The sequence below is a fragment of the Equus caballus genome, chromosome 5 (assembly GCF_041296265.1).
Source record: "Equus caballus isolate H_3958 breed thoroughbred chromosome 5, TB-T2T, whole genome shotgun sequence".
In the NCBI taxonomy this organism is placed as follows: Eukaryota; Metazoa; Chordata; class Mammalia; order Perissodactyla; family Equidae; genus Equus; species Equus caballus.
The window spans coordinates 23,593,696-23,612,086 of NC_091688.1; the positions used below are offsets into that span (position 1 = coordinate 23,593,696).

The 18,391-nt window shown below is 40.2% G+C and overlaps 1 protein-coding gene across 1 annotated transcript in view; it reads right to left on the minus strand.

The window, feature by feature from the left end:
- Positions 1–14,797, minus strand: part of PPP2R5A (protein phosphatase 2 regulatory subunit B'alpha) — a 71,133-nt gene extending 56,336 nt beyond the window's left edge. The window contains exon 1 of the mRNA XM_005609815.4: positions 12,609–14,797. Within this exon, the coding sequence (XP_005609872.2) occupies positions 12,609–12,795 (187 nt within the window). The 5' untranslated portion in view covers positions 12,796–14,797. The remainder of the gene's footprint in view (positions 1–12,608) is intronic.
- Between the last annotated feature and the right edge of the window lie 3,594 nt (positions 14,798–18,391).

Consider the following 18,391-nt stretch of genomic DNA (forward strand, 5'->3'; position numbering starts at 1 on the left):
TACGTTGTTCAATTTTTATTTCAAAAAACTTAACTATGTTATCTTTTGTATTCAAAAACCGCTATTGATAAAGTAGAAAAGAACAATAAGGAATGAAGATGAGCTAATGGAACATGTTATATGGATTCCTTGGAACGCAGAATCTTGGACTTTAGGAAGCAGAATACTGAAAAATAAAGTCTTCTAGGAGAATAAATGGAATATCTGTGTCATCTGCTTAATTCAATTTGAATATAAAATCTGCTATTCACTAAATAAAACAGTTTTTCAGATGCATCTTTGTTTCTTATTTGGGACTTTTGGGGAACAAGAAGTATTAAGCAGATCTTTATAGATGGAATAACTATTTTCAGTTTTGACAGCTGCTATAAGGTTCCATTTAACAGCACTCTTACCTGTAACTTCTAAGAAACACTTGCTTAAGAAAAAGAATTACCTATTTTAACAAGATTGTTCAAGTCTCTAGAGCAGGGCCTAAGGTCTACAAACATCCGACTTTCCTCCACCATCAGACCACAGATGGGTTTCAGGGTGGTGGTGGGGAATCCAAGAACTCTGAAATTATATACAAAATATTGTATGTGATATTTTCTGAGAAGATGATGGATTCTTTTAATTGGATTTTCTAAGAGATACATGTGTAACCTCCCTAAAATTAAATACTAGTACTCTTAGATATTTCCTCTCCTTTTAATATAAGGAATTTTTATAATCAAGGTTTAAGATGATTTGATTCAGTATTTCCAGAAACAAAAACTTTATTCAGAAACAATTCTAAATTGATTTTAATTTTCTTCTTTCAGAAAATATGCTACTTATAATATTCTATTAAACTAAAAACAATGGGTTACAGAGAACAGCCTATGTTACATAGTCCCACTAATGGGAAAATATCGGAAGATGCTCAAAATTTTAAGAGAACTTTCCTCAGTCTTCATAAGATTCTCTTTTGTCTTGATTTTAACAGTAAGTTTATAAGCTTTTACAAAAATAATAAGGCCATTATAAAAGAAATAGGGTAGTTAAGAATATGACATTTCTCACTGCATAGTCTTTAAATGAGTTTATTTTAGAAAACCATGAAAACTGAGACTCACTCATGACTCATAGCAAGTATTATATCCTAAAATAGTCATTCCTATTCCACAGGAAAAGCTACTTTTCTAGATCTTAAAAAAAAAAAAAAGCAGTTCTCAAAATATTAAAATATGTTATATGTAAGGTCATCCAGGTGGTCCAAATTAAAAACAGAATATCAAAATATAGGAAATATCAAAAATCAGCGCCTGGGTCTCTGATATCTAGGGAAAAACTGGGTTACTTTTACTTTTCCTACATGAATGACAGAAATTTCCCATGAAGGAAATATGACTGTGAAAATTAAATGCACCTTAAAAGCATTTCATTGTTACATTTGCTATTTTATTCCTACTTTGGATTCAAAGTTAGGCTGGTTCATTCATTGGAAGCATAAATGTATGCAGAAAACTACTTAAGAAGACGACATATTGTCTAATTTCAGTTTTTCTGGAGGTGTTAGCAGGAGAATAAAATCACTAAAGTGAGAGATGAATTTGCCCAGTTGATTTTATATCCAAGTCTCACTTATTGTGCCCCATTTTCTTCCCTCGAGTTGGGAAATAATGATCAGAAAGGCAGTGCTACACTAATGTGGCTACAGTTAAAAAAAAAAGTTTTCAAAAATGTGTGTACATAGCTTGTGTAGTAGGGGACTGAAATATATCCAGAATTTCCAACAGAGAGGCAAAAAAGAGTAGACAGAGTCTAATCAGTTCCTGATATTCCATAATTCCTCAAAATGCTAATTACAGATTATAACTTTGAGTAATGACTCCAAATTATAAACCTAACTCTGACACAAATGTATTGAGTGATTAGAAGTTCACTTCATATGTTTCTCAGTACTCATTCATAAAACAAATGTTCTCCAATAAAAACTACCTTAAAAACAGAGCACCAGTGCTAAAAGGGAGACCCCAAAGAAGATCAATGAAGCTTTTTTATATCAGAAGAATTTAAGAAATAAAGATCCTCTGCTTTAAAGGTTCTTAGAAAAACCTATGTTCAACACTGGCCTACTTGCCCAGGACCTAAATCAGTATCTTGGTAAGGCTTTCAATTACAAATATTTCTACTTTGCACTTATTAGCACCTTATTTTCTAGCAGTGGTAATACACACCTTCAGTTTAATATTATAGAGGAAGAATCAATAACCAATTGAGAAGATACTGAGCTATAAATGACTTGCACAAAAATATAACCTACCTGTTTTGGTTTCTCTATCAACAAAATGCTAAGTTTGGGGCTGTATGTAAACATTACTCGGTTTTAAGTCATAAAATTGTGAATTACTGAATGACATAAAATGGTGTCTTTCTTTAAATCAATTTAATAGCTTTGCTTCATTATTTCATTTAATAAGTATTTAAACCAAGCACTGACTACCTAAATGCTGTGGACAAAGATATGGATCTCAGGTCTTGGAGTTCTTAACTTATAGTCTAAATGCAGAAAACTGCCAACTAACTCTGACCTTATTCACTCACTTGTCCCAAAATATTTTGTGATCTCCCTCATACATATACCATCTGGTGTACACACCCATTCCATTAAATAGGGAAATAGATCATCTCAATTTCACCAGAAGATCAAGTGGCCAGCATCCCAAACTATGGACATTTTCTAATAAACAAACCTGGAAATCTTGTAATTAATATTTAAAAGTCATAGAAATTACCATATGGGCAACCTGTGATTCACACATCTAAAAGTCTATTTGATATTTACATCTGAGTTTCCAAGACATCTCAAACTTAAAATTTCCAAAATGCAACTCTGGATTTTTCCTCTCTATCTGGTTCCTTCTCACATGTATTTCTTCTCAATGGTGGTAGACCTACCGACTCAGTGGTCCAAGCTAAAACACCTAGGATTCACCCTGGACTCCTACCCTTCCTTCTCCGTCTCCGCACAAACAATTCATTAACAAGCCCTATCTAAGATATTTCAAATACATCTTTTTCGCTCCATCTCTGCTGCTACTACCCTAGCCCAAGACATGTCTCACTTAGTCTATTAAAACAACCTCCGAACTGGTCATCCTTCTAAAAACCTAGTAATGCTACAATCCATTCTCCATCCAGCAGCTAAAGTGATACATATTTTTTAACTGTCAAGCTTTCTGAAAGAGATGTCCATACTTACTGACTTGGCTTTCACATTTTCATTCACTCCTCACCTTACCGAAATTTCAAGTCTATCAATCCTCTGAAACTCCTCTCAAGTCACGAATGTTACCTAAAGACTGCCAAACCCGTGGAAACTTTTCATTTCTTATTTGACTTGTCAACAGCTCTTTTCAGTTACCCCCAACCTCCATTTTTAAAAAGATTATCTTCCCTTGACTGCCTGTCTCTACTCTCTCCTGTCTTCCTTTGCCTCCACTCAAACAGCCTCTCTTGCCTCATGGTTACTCCTTTCCCTTTGATAATCATCTAAAGATGGTATTCCTTGGCCTCTTCTCATTCTTCACACTTCCAGTGGGGCAGTTGCTTCTACTTACATTGTTTCAAATGCCAGCTTTAATCTAAAGACTCCCAAATTGTTATCTCTAGCACAGATCTTTCTACTTAGCTCTAGACCCAAATATCTAACTTCCTACTAGACAGCCTCACTTTGATTTCCCACAGGGACTTCAACCTGTCCAAAGAACCATTATCTTCTCTCACATCTGAACTTCCTCTCCCTTTCCCTTTCAGTAAACTGCTATCATACCTCTTGTTGCCCAAGTTAGAAATGTATCATCATTAATTCCTCCCTCTCACCAAGTCCTGACTGTGATACCACCCCATCCCCACTTAGAGAGGGTCACCTTCATCTCTTGTCTGGATTACTGTGCCAGCATCCTAACTAGTGTTCCTCTCTCCCATCTCCCAATACAATTCATACCACTGTCAGGAATAAACACAGTACAGGGCATCAAGACAATGACCTAGACCCTAATTGTTGCTCTAGTCTCTGCTCTACCCAGTTCTCTATTACAATATTCTTTATCACAGCCACACAGACTGCTGGCAGTTCCCCAAATATGCTATGCTCACTCACCTCTGGGGCCACACATTTTGTCCTTTATGTGGACCTCTTACCCCACCTGTCTTGACCTAACACCTCTGGTGTTTTAGGTCTCAGTTTACCTGTCACTTTCTCCAGGAAGCTTTACCTGATCTCCCTCCTCACATACCAAAACTGGGGTGGGTCCTTCACATGGGGACTAGCCTCTTAGCACTTACTCTCATCACACTCATTGAAACTGCTTGCTTACATGTCTATATTCCCCCAAACTACATGCTCCTAAAGACATTTGGTTTGAAAAGAAAAGGCATTCATCATTTTATTCACTTTACTAAGTAAAGTTTTAATCTCTACAATGGTACACCTAAATTTTAAGCACTGTAGACATCAAAGAGAGGAAAATATTTCTGTACTAGATTTTGAAAGCAAAGGATGTATCCAGTTTGACAGCAGGTAAACAAAATCTTTTTCCTCTAGCCAATTAATGAAGAATGGTAGTGTGAGTTTAAAAAAAAAAGGCAGATACATATTCCTACAGACATTATACGTTATTTTACTTACGACTTCAAAAGATAGTCATCTTTAGAAAAGTCTGTCTGAAAAATTGCTAAAAAAAACCCCAGTGTTGCTAAATTAGAATTCAGAGTTTACAACAAAAACTGTCTCATCTTTTTCACTTTATCAATTTAGTCATGAGATTAACAATGAGTTCAAATAATTATCAACTTCTGATAAGAGCTATAATTCTAGAATATCCTTTACCAATGAGTGTGAAATAAAGGCAAAACCAATTAAACAGAGAAAATATATAATTTTTTAAGCTGTATTTAAGATTTGATACTCCTGAACTACAAATTCTAAGTCTAGTCATTAAAGAATTCTTGTTTCAGACATTTAACATCTTTTTAGCTATTGTCTAGACAGTTTATTCAGTAACTAAGCAAAATCCAAGAGAGTATCTAAGAGCTTAAAAATCTCTTACTTTCCTCCCTACCTTAAAAAAGCTTCTCTGATGAAATGACAAGATGGCTATTTACTTAGAACAAGAGTGAAACTGACTCCCAATGAAAGCTAAACTAGAATGACTTGTGTGGTCCCAGTTCAGCAATGGAAGGCTCAACTAGATGTAACATCACAGTAAGGGTATAGTAGATGCAATTAGCATCACCATTCCAGTAGGAGGAGTGTGTTCCCAAGAAATCCCTTGCCTTCAGTATCCAAGTTAGAAATAGGTTCTCTGAATTTTATCTTGTGAGCCCATCATATTCAGCAAACTAACCCCCCTTCCAAAAAACATCCATGATAGGTTTCTTTAGGAAATCTGACCAAAATTGCAGGATCTCTAAAATTCACTATTACTCAAACAGCCCACAGAAATAAATTCCTTCAGGGAAGAGTTCAAAAAGATATACACAAAAAGGAGGTTTGAAACTGCTTATTAGTCAATATCGTGCTCAGACAAGCAGTGTTTATTTTGCATAAACCTAGCCTCTCATGTAAAACTTTTTCAGCAAAGCATTTAGGTACCCTGTCACATAATAATGCACTAAAAGTAATTCTATATTTAAAATCTGTTCCTTTCATCTCCTTCAAGGACATCCTTATAAATAAAGATTGTACCTCAAATTTAGAAACTACTGCAAACTATTTCAGTTCATTCAATGTTTATATACACATGTCCACATCTGGGAGTCAACCCAGTATTACCTGCCCACACAAACCTTACGCAACATCCTTCTAGCAAGATATCTATCAATAATGTTACATGTCACCTTATACCAGTCATTTACAAAACACAAAATAGAAGAGTAAAGAAGCCTTTGTTTTAAACCTACATTTACTATTACGGTATTAAAAACCCAGAATTTATTTACTTTAAAACTCTGAACCAGATTTAGGCACAAATATAATAAAACAAACAAAACAGAAGAGAACCAATCTGTTGGTAGATAGCACCCAACATCACTGAAAGAAGCACAACCAATAACTAGGTGGGGGGGTGGGGGGAGATAAAGGGAGGAGGTCCAGAAGACAACCAATAGGTAATTTCCTCATTGAAACAGTGATGCTATCTACATGACCACATTTATTATGCACACAATACAGTGTTTGGTACCATAATGGGATTTGAAAACACAAATGACTTCTGCTTTCACAAAAATGTTACCATCTCATTCTGGAGAGAGAACACCACTACACAACAAATGAACACTGACTCGAAACAACAAATCAACAAATATAAGTATTATTCAAACTGGTCAGCAGAAAGGCCAAAGACAAAACAAGGATTTGTAACATAAGCAGCTCCAGGTCGTCACTGCCCTACCTTTGATAAAAACTGTGGTCAAGATTAAGATGACAGAACTGAAGACACTGGAGAAAAATACTTCTTGATATTAAATAAATATAAGCAATGACCAAAAACACAGTTAAGTTCAAGAATAGTTCATTTGGGGGCTGAACTGGTGGTGCAGTGGTCAAGTTAGCACGTTTCGCTTTGGCGAATCCTGGGTGCGGACATGGCACCACTTGGCAAGCCATGCTGTGGTAGGTGTCCCACACATACAGTAGAGGAAGATGGGCATGGATGTTAGCTCAGAGCCAGACTTCCTCAGCAAAAAGAGGAGGATTGGCAGATGTTAGCTCAGGGCTAATCTCCCTCAAAAAAAAAAAAAAAAATAGTTCATTTGTTTAATACTTAATATTCAACATATACAGTATTAATATTAGTTCTAAAATTATATGCTTTGAGCTTATCAGTTTTAAAGATTTTATTTTTTCCTTTTTCTCCCCAAAGCTCCCCGGTACATAGTTGTGTATTCTTCGTTGTGGGTTCCTCTAGTTGTGGCATGTGGGACGCTGCCTCAGCGTGGTCTGACCGAGCAGTGCCATGTCCGCGCCCAGGATTCGAACCGATGAAACACTGGGCCACCTGCAGCGGAGCGCGCGAACTTAACCACTCGGCCACGGGGCCAGCCCCGAGCTTATCAGTTTTACATTCCAAAGTGGTTAGAATCATCACGATACCCTGAATGATGGGATTAAAACTAGGTAAACCTTTATGTATGTTCTCACTTGTACTTGACAGCTCAGCCACAGCTCCAAAAATCACAAAGAAAATAAAAACTGACCACCTAGTATCAAATAATAATTGAGTTTTAATTATGATAACTACAGCAAAATTCAATAGATAGAATCATCTCATCATAGCTAAAACTCCAGAATCTAACAGCACTATCCCCTTCAGGAAAGCAGCTGATTAGCCATAGGGGGCAGCAAAGTTAAGAGAGTGAAAAGTAAATAGCAGGAGGTGAAGTGAGGGCAGGAAATGTTAATAGGCTGGGTAATGAGCCATGAGTATCAGAGGCAAAAGGACAAAGTCTCAATTAATGAATTAAATCAATAGATAGACAACGCTAAACTAGTGATTCCAACCCCTGCTGCACATTAGAAGCACCCCAGGAGCTTTTAAAAGTACAAATGCCTGGATCCTACCTTAGACCAGTTAATTTAGAATCTCTTAAGGGTGGGACCCAGACAGTGATATTTTTTGAAGCTCTCCAAGCACAGTCAGGATTGAGAACCAGAGTGTTACAACACATAAAAGTAAGAAAAGCTAGTCTCTACGCCCAGCTTTTTACAATTTAAAAAGTTAAGTTTAAAAAAATAAAGCACAAAAATCTATTTCTCAAACATATTATTTTTGTTGATAAACCTGTCTTTGTCATCCAAAGAGGGAAAATAACTCATTGAGGACTAATTCATCTTTGTGATTTTTATCAGGGGAAAATGTTATTCTTACAAATAAAAACGATCAAACTGAAGTTTAAAGGGGTTAAACAGCTAGCCCAAAGCAATTGTGACTCATCAATGATGCAGGAAGACAACTCCAGTCTACTACTCACAGGATGGAGCTCTATCCCAAACATCACACTATTTTACTAAATACATTTTACTGGATTATCACTTTATTCAATTAGACACTTCACAAAATAATCCAAAATTCAATCAAGAATCAGAGGAGGTAATAAAATTGAGGGGAAAAGAAACTTGACTCTAAATAGGAATTTTCTTTTTTTTTTTGGGGGGGGGGAAGATTAGCCCTGAGCTAACTACTGACAGTCCTCCTCTTTTTGCTGAGGAAGCCTGGCCCTGAGCTAACATCCATGCCCATCTTCCTCTACTTTATATGTGGAACACCTACCACAGCATGGTGTGCCAAGTGGTGCCACGTCCGCACCTGGGATCTGAACCGGCGAACCCTGGGCCACCAAGAAGCAGAACGTGCAAACTTAACCGCTGAGCCACCAGGCCAGCCCCTAAATAGGAATTCTTAAGATATTAAATTAGACTTAAATAGAAAAGTTTTCCCTCCACGTGAAGGTCAGCAATAGACATGAATGAGCAGTAGTGTTTTCCCCCGACAAAAAAAGATAGTTATGAAACCAGATCATGTCAGTGTTCTTGTTCCAGTTACCCTAAAAGACCACATACCTCAAGGAAACAAAAAAAATTTTTTCCCTAAAAGTAAGCAAGCCTCTTCAAATCAGCAACACTGTTACTAGCCTTGATATCCCAGTGGGACCCAGTTTCTAAGAATATATCAACAAAGAATCTTAGCTACTTGGGAAGTTCTTTACCTCATCTGAAGGGGACTTGAATCTCAAAACCAGTTTCATTCTGTTCTTTGCTATCTACTGGCTGTCTCCTTTGAGAAATGCACATCTATACAATTCTACTGATTAATTCGATTTCTTTGCTTGGTAAAAAACTTCAAACTTCAGTTTCTAATATTTTAAAGAGTCTGACTGTACCCTATTTCCACTACCACACTTAAGCTGAAAAATGTTACAGCTTCACCTCACTTCATATAAATCATATCTGAAAACTGATTATAAATGAAATCATACTTTAAGTACACTAGGAAAGTTTACTATTTATGTGACCCATTTAAAAAATATTTTTAATCTGTATTTTCAAATATCAAAGAGAATGAGAGCTAACATTCTTTGACTTCCTATTTTTAGGCACTTTAATTACATTATTTCACTTAATCCTCACAATCCTGGTGAGATAGAAGGTATTATCCCCATTTTACAGATAAGGAAAACAACTCAGAAAGATTAAAAATTTACCCTTGACTCAGGATTGACCTCAATGACCCAACTCTTTCTATTGCACTGCTTCAATTTTCATAAAGTAGGTTAGAAGCAAAAATACTGAAATCATCTGACCTGGGTACTGATGTCGCAACACCATAAAGATAAATAATCACAGGCCTGAAACTAAGCATATAAGCCTGAACTTTCTCATCAATAAAACAGAAATAATACTGGTCTTGCACAGAGTTGTGGGGATAACCCAATGAAATATAACGTTTGTATAAATACACTGAGCTGTGGATTGTCACCCAACAGCACTATCTTAGTACATGTGAAAAAGCAAGAGACTTCAGGAATTAGGAGTTATATACCTTTGGACTGTTTCACTTGTTATGAGCAATACTGTTTTTATAACTGAAACAATAAAGTGTAAAATAATTTGTAAACGTTAAATGTTATATAAATGTAAGACATCTACTACTTTACCAAGGCAATCCTTCCAGAGAATTAAACAAAATAGGTTAAACAGAGTAAAAAACTTCCTATTGTGAATAACAGATTTTTTAGAAGTGAGGTTTCCTAACTGTTGGTTACCACAGGAAAAGTTTAAGGTAGAAAAATTAAGTCCTATACTAACGCAAATTTAAATACAGAAAAAATGATTGAGAAGATGCTCCTACTTTTATTTTCTAGTACCTAGTTCTCAGAGGAGCTTCTAGAATTAACATAGTAAGAAATTTTAAAAGAGTTTTGAAAAAAAATTTCTCAAGCTATACAATGTAAGGCAGTTTAGTTTTCAGGACCCACACAGTTTCTCATTTTAAAAATATTCTTTTAACAAGGCTTGTTATTAAATACTTTCTATAACAAAACAAAGAATTTACTCTGAACATTTTGCCACTAAAATCCTACAACCCACTTACTAAGTGATTTTACATAAACTTCTTATAGATGAAAAAGTTGCATTATTTTGTTAATCCTTACCCATAGTATGCATTGAGGAAATAGCTGGCACCTTTCCAGTTTAGATCCATGTGGACAAAGTGTAACACAAGCAGGTTGGGTATAAACACTTGAAAGATCTTGGATGCCCACAGGTATGTGAATCACTCCACAGTAAGGTTGTATTTCAGAGCAGGAAGAAAAATTCTCTTTCATATACATATTAAAGGGCTTTCCATTGGTTTTGTTAAGGCCACAAATGGAAAAAACTACTACTGACAGAAAAAGAGCACACAATCCTACGGTATCAAGTACACTGCTGAAGTACCAAGTGAATTGTAAAACAAAATAACTTTTCGAGCATTTTGGCATCTGGAGTAAAAGTAGTTTTCCCTGTAAGCGAGTAATCCATGTAAGAGTCTTATTTCTTCAATTAAATTTGCATAAATTTATCTTGAATACATAACTTTCCTTAGAAAGAATACTATATTTTCATGCAAAGTACACAGAATTAATCTAAAGTTCCAATTTTATTTTTTTCGTTACTAGTGACCAAATACTATAAATAAAACACTGAATCGCACCTTCAACTTGTTGAACTATACACCATATAACTTAAATGACTACTGACTGCATATTTCCCCTAGGCTTTTAAGAACAACATGTATTAAAGCTGCATCTCCTGGCTTGAACCAACCACATTTAATATTTAATTATGTTCATTAAATAAAAGTAAATATTATATTAACAAGGACAATACTAAGGAACCACAATCCCTTACTAAAAAGCAAATTAAATAAATATGAAAGAAAAACACTAGCAACAAAACTTCAAACTTTAAAAATAATTTGAAAATTTAATGAAAAAATCAATAATATAAAAATAGCTATGATGTTTTAAGTTTAAAACTTAAAATCCATGAATAGTAATTCAATGTCCTAACAGTTAAGATGATATTCTTTTATACCTCTGACCCAAGGTATAGGTCTTTAACTGCCTCAAGAATTCACTCAAGGAAGTCTTGGCAATGTCTACCATTGCGGTTTACCATTGACTGCAATATGTAAATTGTAACAATTTTTGTATGTTAAAGACCCAGAGATAAATGCGATACCACAGGATACACATATTTTAATTAAACCTTTCAGAAGCCAGTCTGAGTCTGGCTGTAGGACGTCCTTCATTTAGAAGCACCCCAAGAGGCAGGGCACTGTAGGGTCTGAATGGGGTTCCAGAGCTATTGTAGGTCAACTGTGATTTGATCTGGGGTTTTCTTTAGACTCCTAGCCAAACTAAGGCTGCATTCACGCCCGAGGACAAATTGCAACCAGATTGGCCTTGAAGTGGCTGAAATGGATTGAAAAATCTATTCAACACTTATCTATTTTAGTATGAACCTTTCATTTCCTGGCCTTGCAAAGAAGATGATCTAGATTTCTATCAGGTTTCTTTTGTGGAAAAATTGTTTTAAATCTAGGAGCACTATCATCTTGTTTCATGATGATTTCTCTCTCATAAAAAAACGCTGACATTAAAATTACAAAACCAAACGGTAGTAATTAACAAAGAACAAACTAGAACACCAGGAAACAACGTATTAAAAATCCCCTAAACCTAGTGGGAAATAGTAAGTGAGTCAAAAGGAGTGCCAAGTTCTCCTGCAAGGCATTAGGCACGGATATCAATCTGAATCACTGTACAAACCTACAAAGTCCCTGGCATCACTGCTTGGTGAACTAAGTTCCCATTCCCCTGCAAAGCAACATCACCAACTCCTTTACACTTCTGCACATTTACCGTGGATATCTTCTCAGGCAATAGGGTATTTTAAGTCTTTCTATTCTTTAAGCTAAAGGATAACGTTTAAACCTAACGATCCAGGAAATAAGACACTCCAATGGTCAGATTTTTAGGCTTTTTCTTTATAAATAAATCTAAAGGTCAGGTAACTCTTAAATGTTGTTCGCAATGATTCCCGGTCGGATGACTCTTGGGAACAATCAATGGGAAGGGGAGTGGAGGAGAGGGTGGGTGCAGACGCTTGATAACCGGAAAGTAAAGGACTAGGTAAGAGCGTCCGAAAAGAGCAGGAGGGTCTCGGGAAAGTGAAGGTCGGGAGGTAAGACAGTTCGTTAAAGCAAGATGGGGAAGGGCAAGCCGGCGGGAAGAGGGAAGAACTCCAGCTCGGGACGCAGGAGGAGAGTTGCAAGCTCAAGGGCAGGTAAGCGAGCGCGCAGGTGGGGAGGAGGTGCTGGCCTCCTCCGAGACGGGCCGAGTTAAGGCGAATCCGGGAGAAGAAAGAGAAGCAGCAGGACTCTTAACACCAGACCTGTTGGAATCAAAGAGGGGGGAGACGCCAAGGCAGCGTGGAGAACACGACTCGCACGACGAGCCCCGGCGGGGCAGAAGGAAGCCCAGAAGGCGAGGGCCCTGCCGGCGCGCTCCCTCCCGGCGGCGCCCTCGGAGGTTACCTTTGAGCTGGGGCAAGGGGTGCAGCTCCGCCTGGCTGCCCTGGCTGCGGAACTGCGACGAGCCCTGCGAGCGCTTCTGCCTCTGCGCCTTGCGCACCGATTTCCGGGTGAAGCCGTCCACTTTCTCCGAGGCCGAGATGGCGGCGCTGGCAGCCCCCGCCGGCGGCGGCGGCGACGACGACGACATCTCCGCGGCCCTGGCGCTTGGCAGCTCCGGCTGCTGCTTGCGCGGAACGGGCAGCGGCAGGAGGAGGAGGCGGGGGCGAGGCGCGCAAAGCCCGCGCCCCGCCGCCCTGTCCCCCCGGCCACACCGCCCTCCCGGGAGCTCCCGGCGCCGCCGAGCTTCTCCTCGCCGCCCGCCGACGCCTCACGGCCACATCTCAGGGCCGCAGGTTCCTGGTCCCCGCCGCGCGGCGAGCTCCCGGGGCTGACGGAGGCAAGGGCGGGGGCGGAGGGGGGTGAAGAAGTTGTTGACTCCGGGCGCGGCGGGCGGGTGGAAGGGAGCCCGAAGTTTAGACAACTGAGGCGAGGGCGCGGGGGTGCGGGCGCGGAGCGCGCCTCTCGTCTCTTCAGCCCAGGTCGCCAGCCGGCCGGCCGGCCAGCACCTCAGTGGGCGCTGCCAGTGCAGCCCGCCCTGCCTGGAGCCTCCTTCCGAGGCGCAGCCATCGCGGGTCCCCTCCGAGCCGCCGCCACCGCCGCGGTGCCCGCTCTCCCCTGTCAGCGCCGGCCCCTCATCTCCCGGGGCGGGAACCCGTCGCCCCGGCCCTGGGCGCTCACACCGTCGCTTCTCACACCGGCGGGCGGTCAGGACCCCCTCCCCCACGCGCCCTTCCGCCGCCCACGGAGAAGCCCCGGCGAGCGACAGCTACAACTTGAGAAGCTGATGGGTACAGGCAAAGGGGGAGTGTGTGTGCGTGGGCGCGCGCGCGCTAGGGCGCGCGGCCCGGGGGAGGGGCCTCGCGGGGGGTGGGGAGGGCGGAGATTGACTGACAACTTCCGCGGGGTCCCGCCAGCCTCTCCGATGCTCGGCAGGGAGTAGGGGGTGGGAAAGCATGCCAGCTCCCTCAGCCAATCGCAGGGCTCAGCGGCGGGCCGGAGCGAGGCGTGGCCTCCTGGAAGGTCTGTCAAGCTGGGGGGGGGTTAGGCAGGGGGAATGGGGCGTGGTTGTGTGACGGACTTCGGCCACAGCCAATCGTAAGTGAAGACGGCGAGCGGACCGCCGCTGGCGTCACAGCAGCCTAATGAATTCTCTTTGGGTGGAGAGGAAGAGCCCCTCCACCAGCGAGCACCTCTGCACGGCTGCGCGGCCGCTCCAGGCTACAATTGCTCTCTGAACAGCCTATGAGAAGACCAGAAAACTGGACGGGGGTAGTTTAGAGAGCGAAATAGAATGCCCCTTCCATTCCCTCTCTGCTGGCCAATGAGGCACTGAAGCGGCAGTGAGGACTGGGGCGGGAAAGAGTGCCAGGTGTTACGTCACTGGAAAGGGGCGGAGCAAAGGTCAGGCGGAGGAACGAGCAGTGGATTGACGGGCGAAGGAGCCCGGGGTAAAGCGAGGAAGTGAGTTCGTCCAATCGGAGCGAGGTACTGGACTTCTGGGCGGACCTTGGAGGCCCTGAGCCTCGTAATTGGTAGTTGCAGAATAAATTTGTAGCTCTCTAGTGGTTCAGTTACCGCGGTTCCCGAGAATTGTTCTCGCCCCCGGTTTGGGCAATCTAGCGTCAACAATTTAAAAGCGTTCTCCAAATCCACACCCTCCAAGAAGAGGTTTCTCATGCCCGATCTAGTATCCCACTAATTTTCACTCGTTTTCAGCTGAAGGCCTTCAACTATTCCAACAGAATGAGTACAAATTCGCTGATTCAGTGGTTTGTGGATTTGCGAGCTTGCCATTTACTCTTGTTGGGATCCCTTCCTTGCAGATCCTGTCTAGATTTTAAACTTCTTAAGGACGAGGCCTGGTCATCTTAGTTCTTTGTGCAGTGCTTTCCGTATAACGATGCCTAATAAAAATAAGTGAGCTGATGTGTGTATGCTGAATACGCAAAGGGAACCAAATGTTGTCTCTCTAACCTATTATAAAATGCTCACTACCCAAAGTATGGAAAGTACTAAACAAAGTTCACAAATTGAGTTGTCATTTACGTAAAAATAAACACTTGCAGAGTAGGAGGAGTATAAAAATTACTAAGCCTAAAAAATAAAAAAATAAATGAGCTGAACAGTCTGTCTCCCTTTGACAGTTTTGCGCAGTTTTGCGCTAGTGGACCCAAATCTCCATTGCTCTCCCTCGAGCTCCAGACCTTTTCCTTTCGACATAATAAAAATAGCTGCCGTATATTTAAGCAAAGCGACCTGAGTATATGTACAGAAAATTCCAACTTGGGGTAAGAAGTTGGATTGTGTATCTAGAGCCAAACTTACTACGTTGAAACATTTCGTTCCTCAGATGCACTGAATGGTGAAATTGCACACTATCCGCCCTGTCAAAGAGGTTCAAACCTCAGCAGTGTCTTTGAGACCTTTCTGTTTCTCATCCAGTCACGTTCCAGACCGTATTGAACCTGCCTTCACAAGCATTCAGACCTGGCCTTCTTCACAGTCTGCACAACTGACCGCTGAACATAGTTCAGGGCTTTCAGCTTCACTGCCAGATCAGTCTTTAAAAACTCCACTTTCATCTTGTTTGCACATTTGAAGAACCACCCCATACCTACAAAATAGAGTCCAAATTCAAGGCTCTCCTCAATCTAATTCCTAGCTATCTTTCCAGGCGTAAATCCCACAATGTCCCTACACAAACTCTTTTTTCAGTTCAGACATGTCATTCCACATCCTGATCCCCTAAAAGCAGTTGTTGCGCTTCCTTGACTCAGTCTTTACTGTTCCAACGTCTTGAAGTAATCTGTTTTTTCCCCATCTTGTTGAAACCTATCTTTTCCTCAAACCCCAGGTCAACCCCTGTCTTTAACGAAGTCATTCATGATATCTGGCCAGAAGTGATGCTTTCCTTCTTCACATTCCTGTAGTATTTATTATCAACGACACCCTGAGGACCTGTCATCACATACCTCAGAGATGGCACTATGCTCTTTCTCCCCTGAAAGTTTGTAAACACCAAGAGAGCAAGAGCTCGGTTATTGTACATCTCTGTATCCCCTACTGAGCACAGGATAGATATGCAGTACATAACAATCTAAATTCTAGTTCTCAAGAGTAAGGTTTCTGAAAATGTGGTCATTGGATAGCCTGCATCAGAATCCTCTGGGGTGCTTATTTAAAATGCAGATTCCTGGACCTAACCCCAGACACACAGAATCAGAACCTATGGAAAAGCACTGAGAAATCTATTTTTAATAAGCTCTCTAGGTCATTCTCATAGACACAAAAGTTTGCAGTTATAAACTATTCTTTAGTCATTTGGATGTCATTAAAAATAGATTGTAAATGTCTAGATGTCAGCAGTAGTACTATTTATTAAAAGAGAATTTATAGAGGATAAGAAGGGGAAGTAAATAGCAGAAAGCAAAGCATTAGCATAAAGTCAAAATTCATACTGGAATATAATAGATAGATACTGAATAGAATAGATAGAAAATAGATACTGGAAACAAGTTGTTGGGAGGCTGGCAGCCAGCAAAATTGTCTGGGCTTTCTGAAACAGCCTCTTGGGGAAGAAGTTTGAGTCAAAATCTGAAAAGAGAGAAGGATGGCATTCCAGATTCAAGTCACCAAACATTTTGGGGGAGATGGAAAGAACAATAGCCCAAGAATCTAAAGGCCTGACTTTATTACTTATCAATAGGGTGATCCTCTTATGTCACTCACCCTCTCAGAGCCTTAGTTTTCACATTTGTACATCAGAAAAAAATAAGTGAACAGCCTTCTTTACAGGGTTGGCATGAGTTTTAAATATGACACATGAAAGAAAACACTTAGGAAAGGGAAAATTATCAAACATTTATTTTCCATGCACTGTCTTGAGTAAATAACATATCTGGGTCCTAAACAGAGATTTGATTACAAAGAATCATCTAAGAGGAAACTGCAATCTCAGTACTAATCTGTATGTGCCCCTGATGCAGGGAGAGTGGCTGATTCCATGCGCTAGAACTCCTGCCTCTTCCCATGTGTGAAGACACTTGGTAAACAGTGATTCAGAGGCCAAGGCTTCATCACTGGCAAATTCTTTGGATTGGTTTGTCCTCACATGACTTGATATTCCTCATCCATAAACACATGTATGCTTACTGATCTCAATTTTTTATTCACAATGTGTAGCTTGCTGGGGAAAATAAGTGATTCATAAAACAACAATATCCACAATAGCAAAATCATGGTCCTTTAACGGTTTCAAAGACTGCATCAGAGAGAGTGTTCTTTTCAAATCATTGTGAAATTCTCTAAAGTATAACCAAGCAAAGTTATGGTTGTCAATGTTCTCTTTCCTTAAGACCCATGATTCCCAAACTGTGCTCCAACAGAACATCAGACAAACTTGCTTTATCTGCAGAATCAAATAGTAGTGGTAGTTTCCAAATTTATAAAAATAAAATATAATTTCTCCCTTATGGTTTATTAAAAGTTTGATTCTTAGTACCACTTTACTATACTGGAATCTAAATCAAGATCATATCTGATTTGTCAAAAAATGTTAATTTTTAATACTTCACTCCTTTTTACTTAAATACATTCAAATTATTTAAAATTCAAGGGGCCAGCCCCGTGGCCCAGTGGTTGAGTTCACGTGCTCTGCATTGGCAGCACAGGGTTTTGCCGGTTCGGATCCTGGGCGTGGACATGGCACCATTCATCAAGCCATGCTGAGGCAGCATCCCATATGCCACAACTAAAGATATACAACTATGTACCAGGGGGCTTTGGGAAGAAAGAGGAAAAAAAATCCTTTTTTTTTTTTTTTTGAGGAAGATTAGCCCTGAGCTAACTACTGCCAATCCTCCTCTTTTTGCTGAGGAAGACTGGCCCTGAGCTAACATCCATGCCCATCTTCCTCTACTTTATATGTGGGACACGTACCACAGCATGGCTTTTGCCAAGCAGTGCCATGTCCACACCCGGGATCCGAACCGGTGAACCCCGGGCCACTGAAGCAGGTGCGAACTTAACCCCTGCACCACCAGGCCGGCCCAAATAAAATCTTTAAAAAACAAAATTCAAAAAGAGTAAAAGGGTAACAGGAAAAGTCTCACTCCCACTCCTGTCTCCCAACATCCAACTCCCTTCCTCAGAGGCAACCAATTCCATCAGATTCTTATATGCGCTTCCAGAGATATATGTTTACTTCCTTAAGATTTAATAAATTCACATTTTAAGAAGCTCCACCAGAAGCTACATGATTTATAGGTATTTTGTCACCTGAAGAAGTTTGAAAAGCAATGCTCAAGACTTCAGTGAACCTTCCAGAGTTCTTACAGGTTTATTCCTATTCATTCATTTATTCATTCTTTTGTTCATTAATTCACTCATCTAACATATTTATATATGCATGCTGTGCATCAACAGAATGTAGAAAGTTAAAGGAACCTTGAAGCTGATTAGTACGGGTTTGGTCAAGTTGGTACCTGACCCCAGGTAGACCAAGAAGACCCTTCTCATAGGCCTTAAACTGATCCAAATTGAAAAGTCCTTTTTTTTTCATATCTTACAGGAGACGTTTGTTTCTGTGACTAATAACTTACTATGCAAGTTGTCAAAGCTTATTGAAGTTTGGTTTTCATAAACTAAACTCAGCACTTTTCTAGACTTTTTTCAAGGACTCTTAA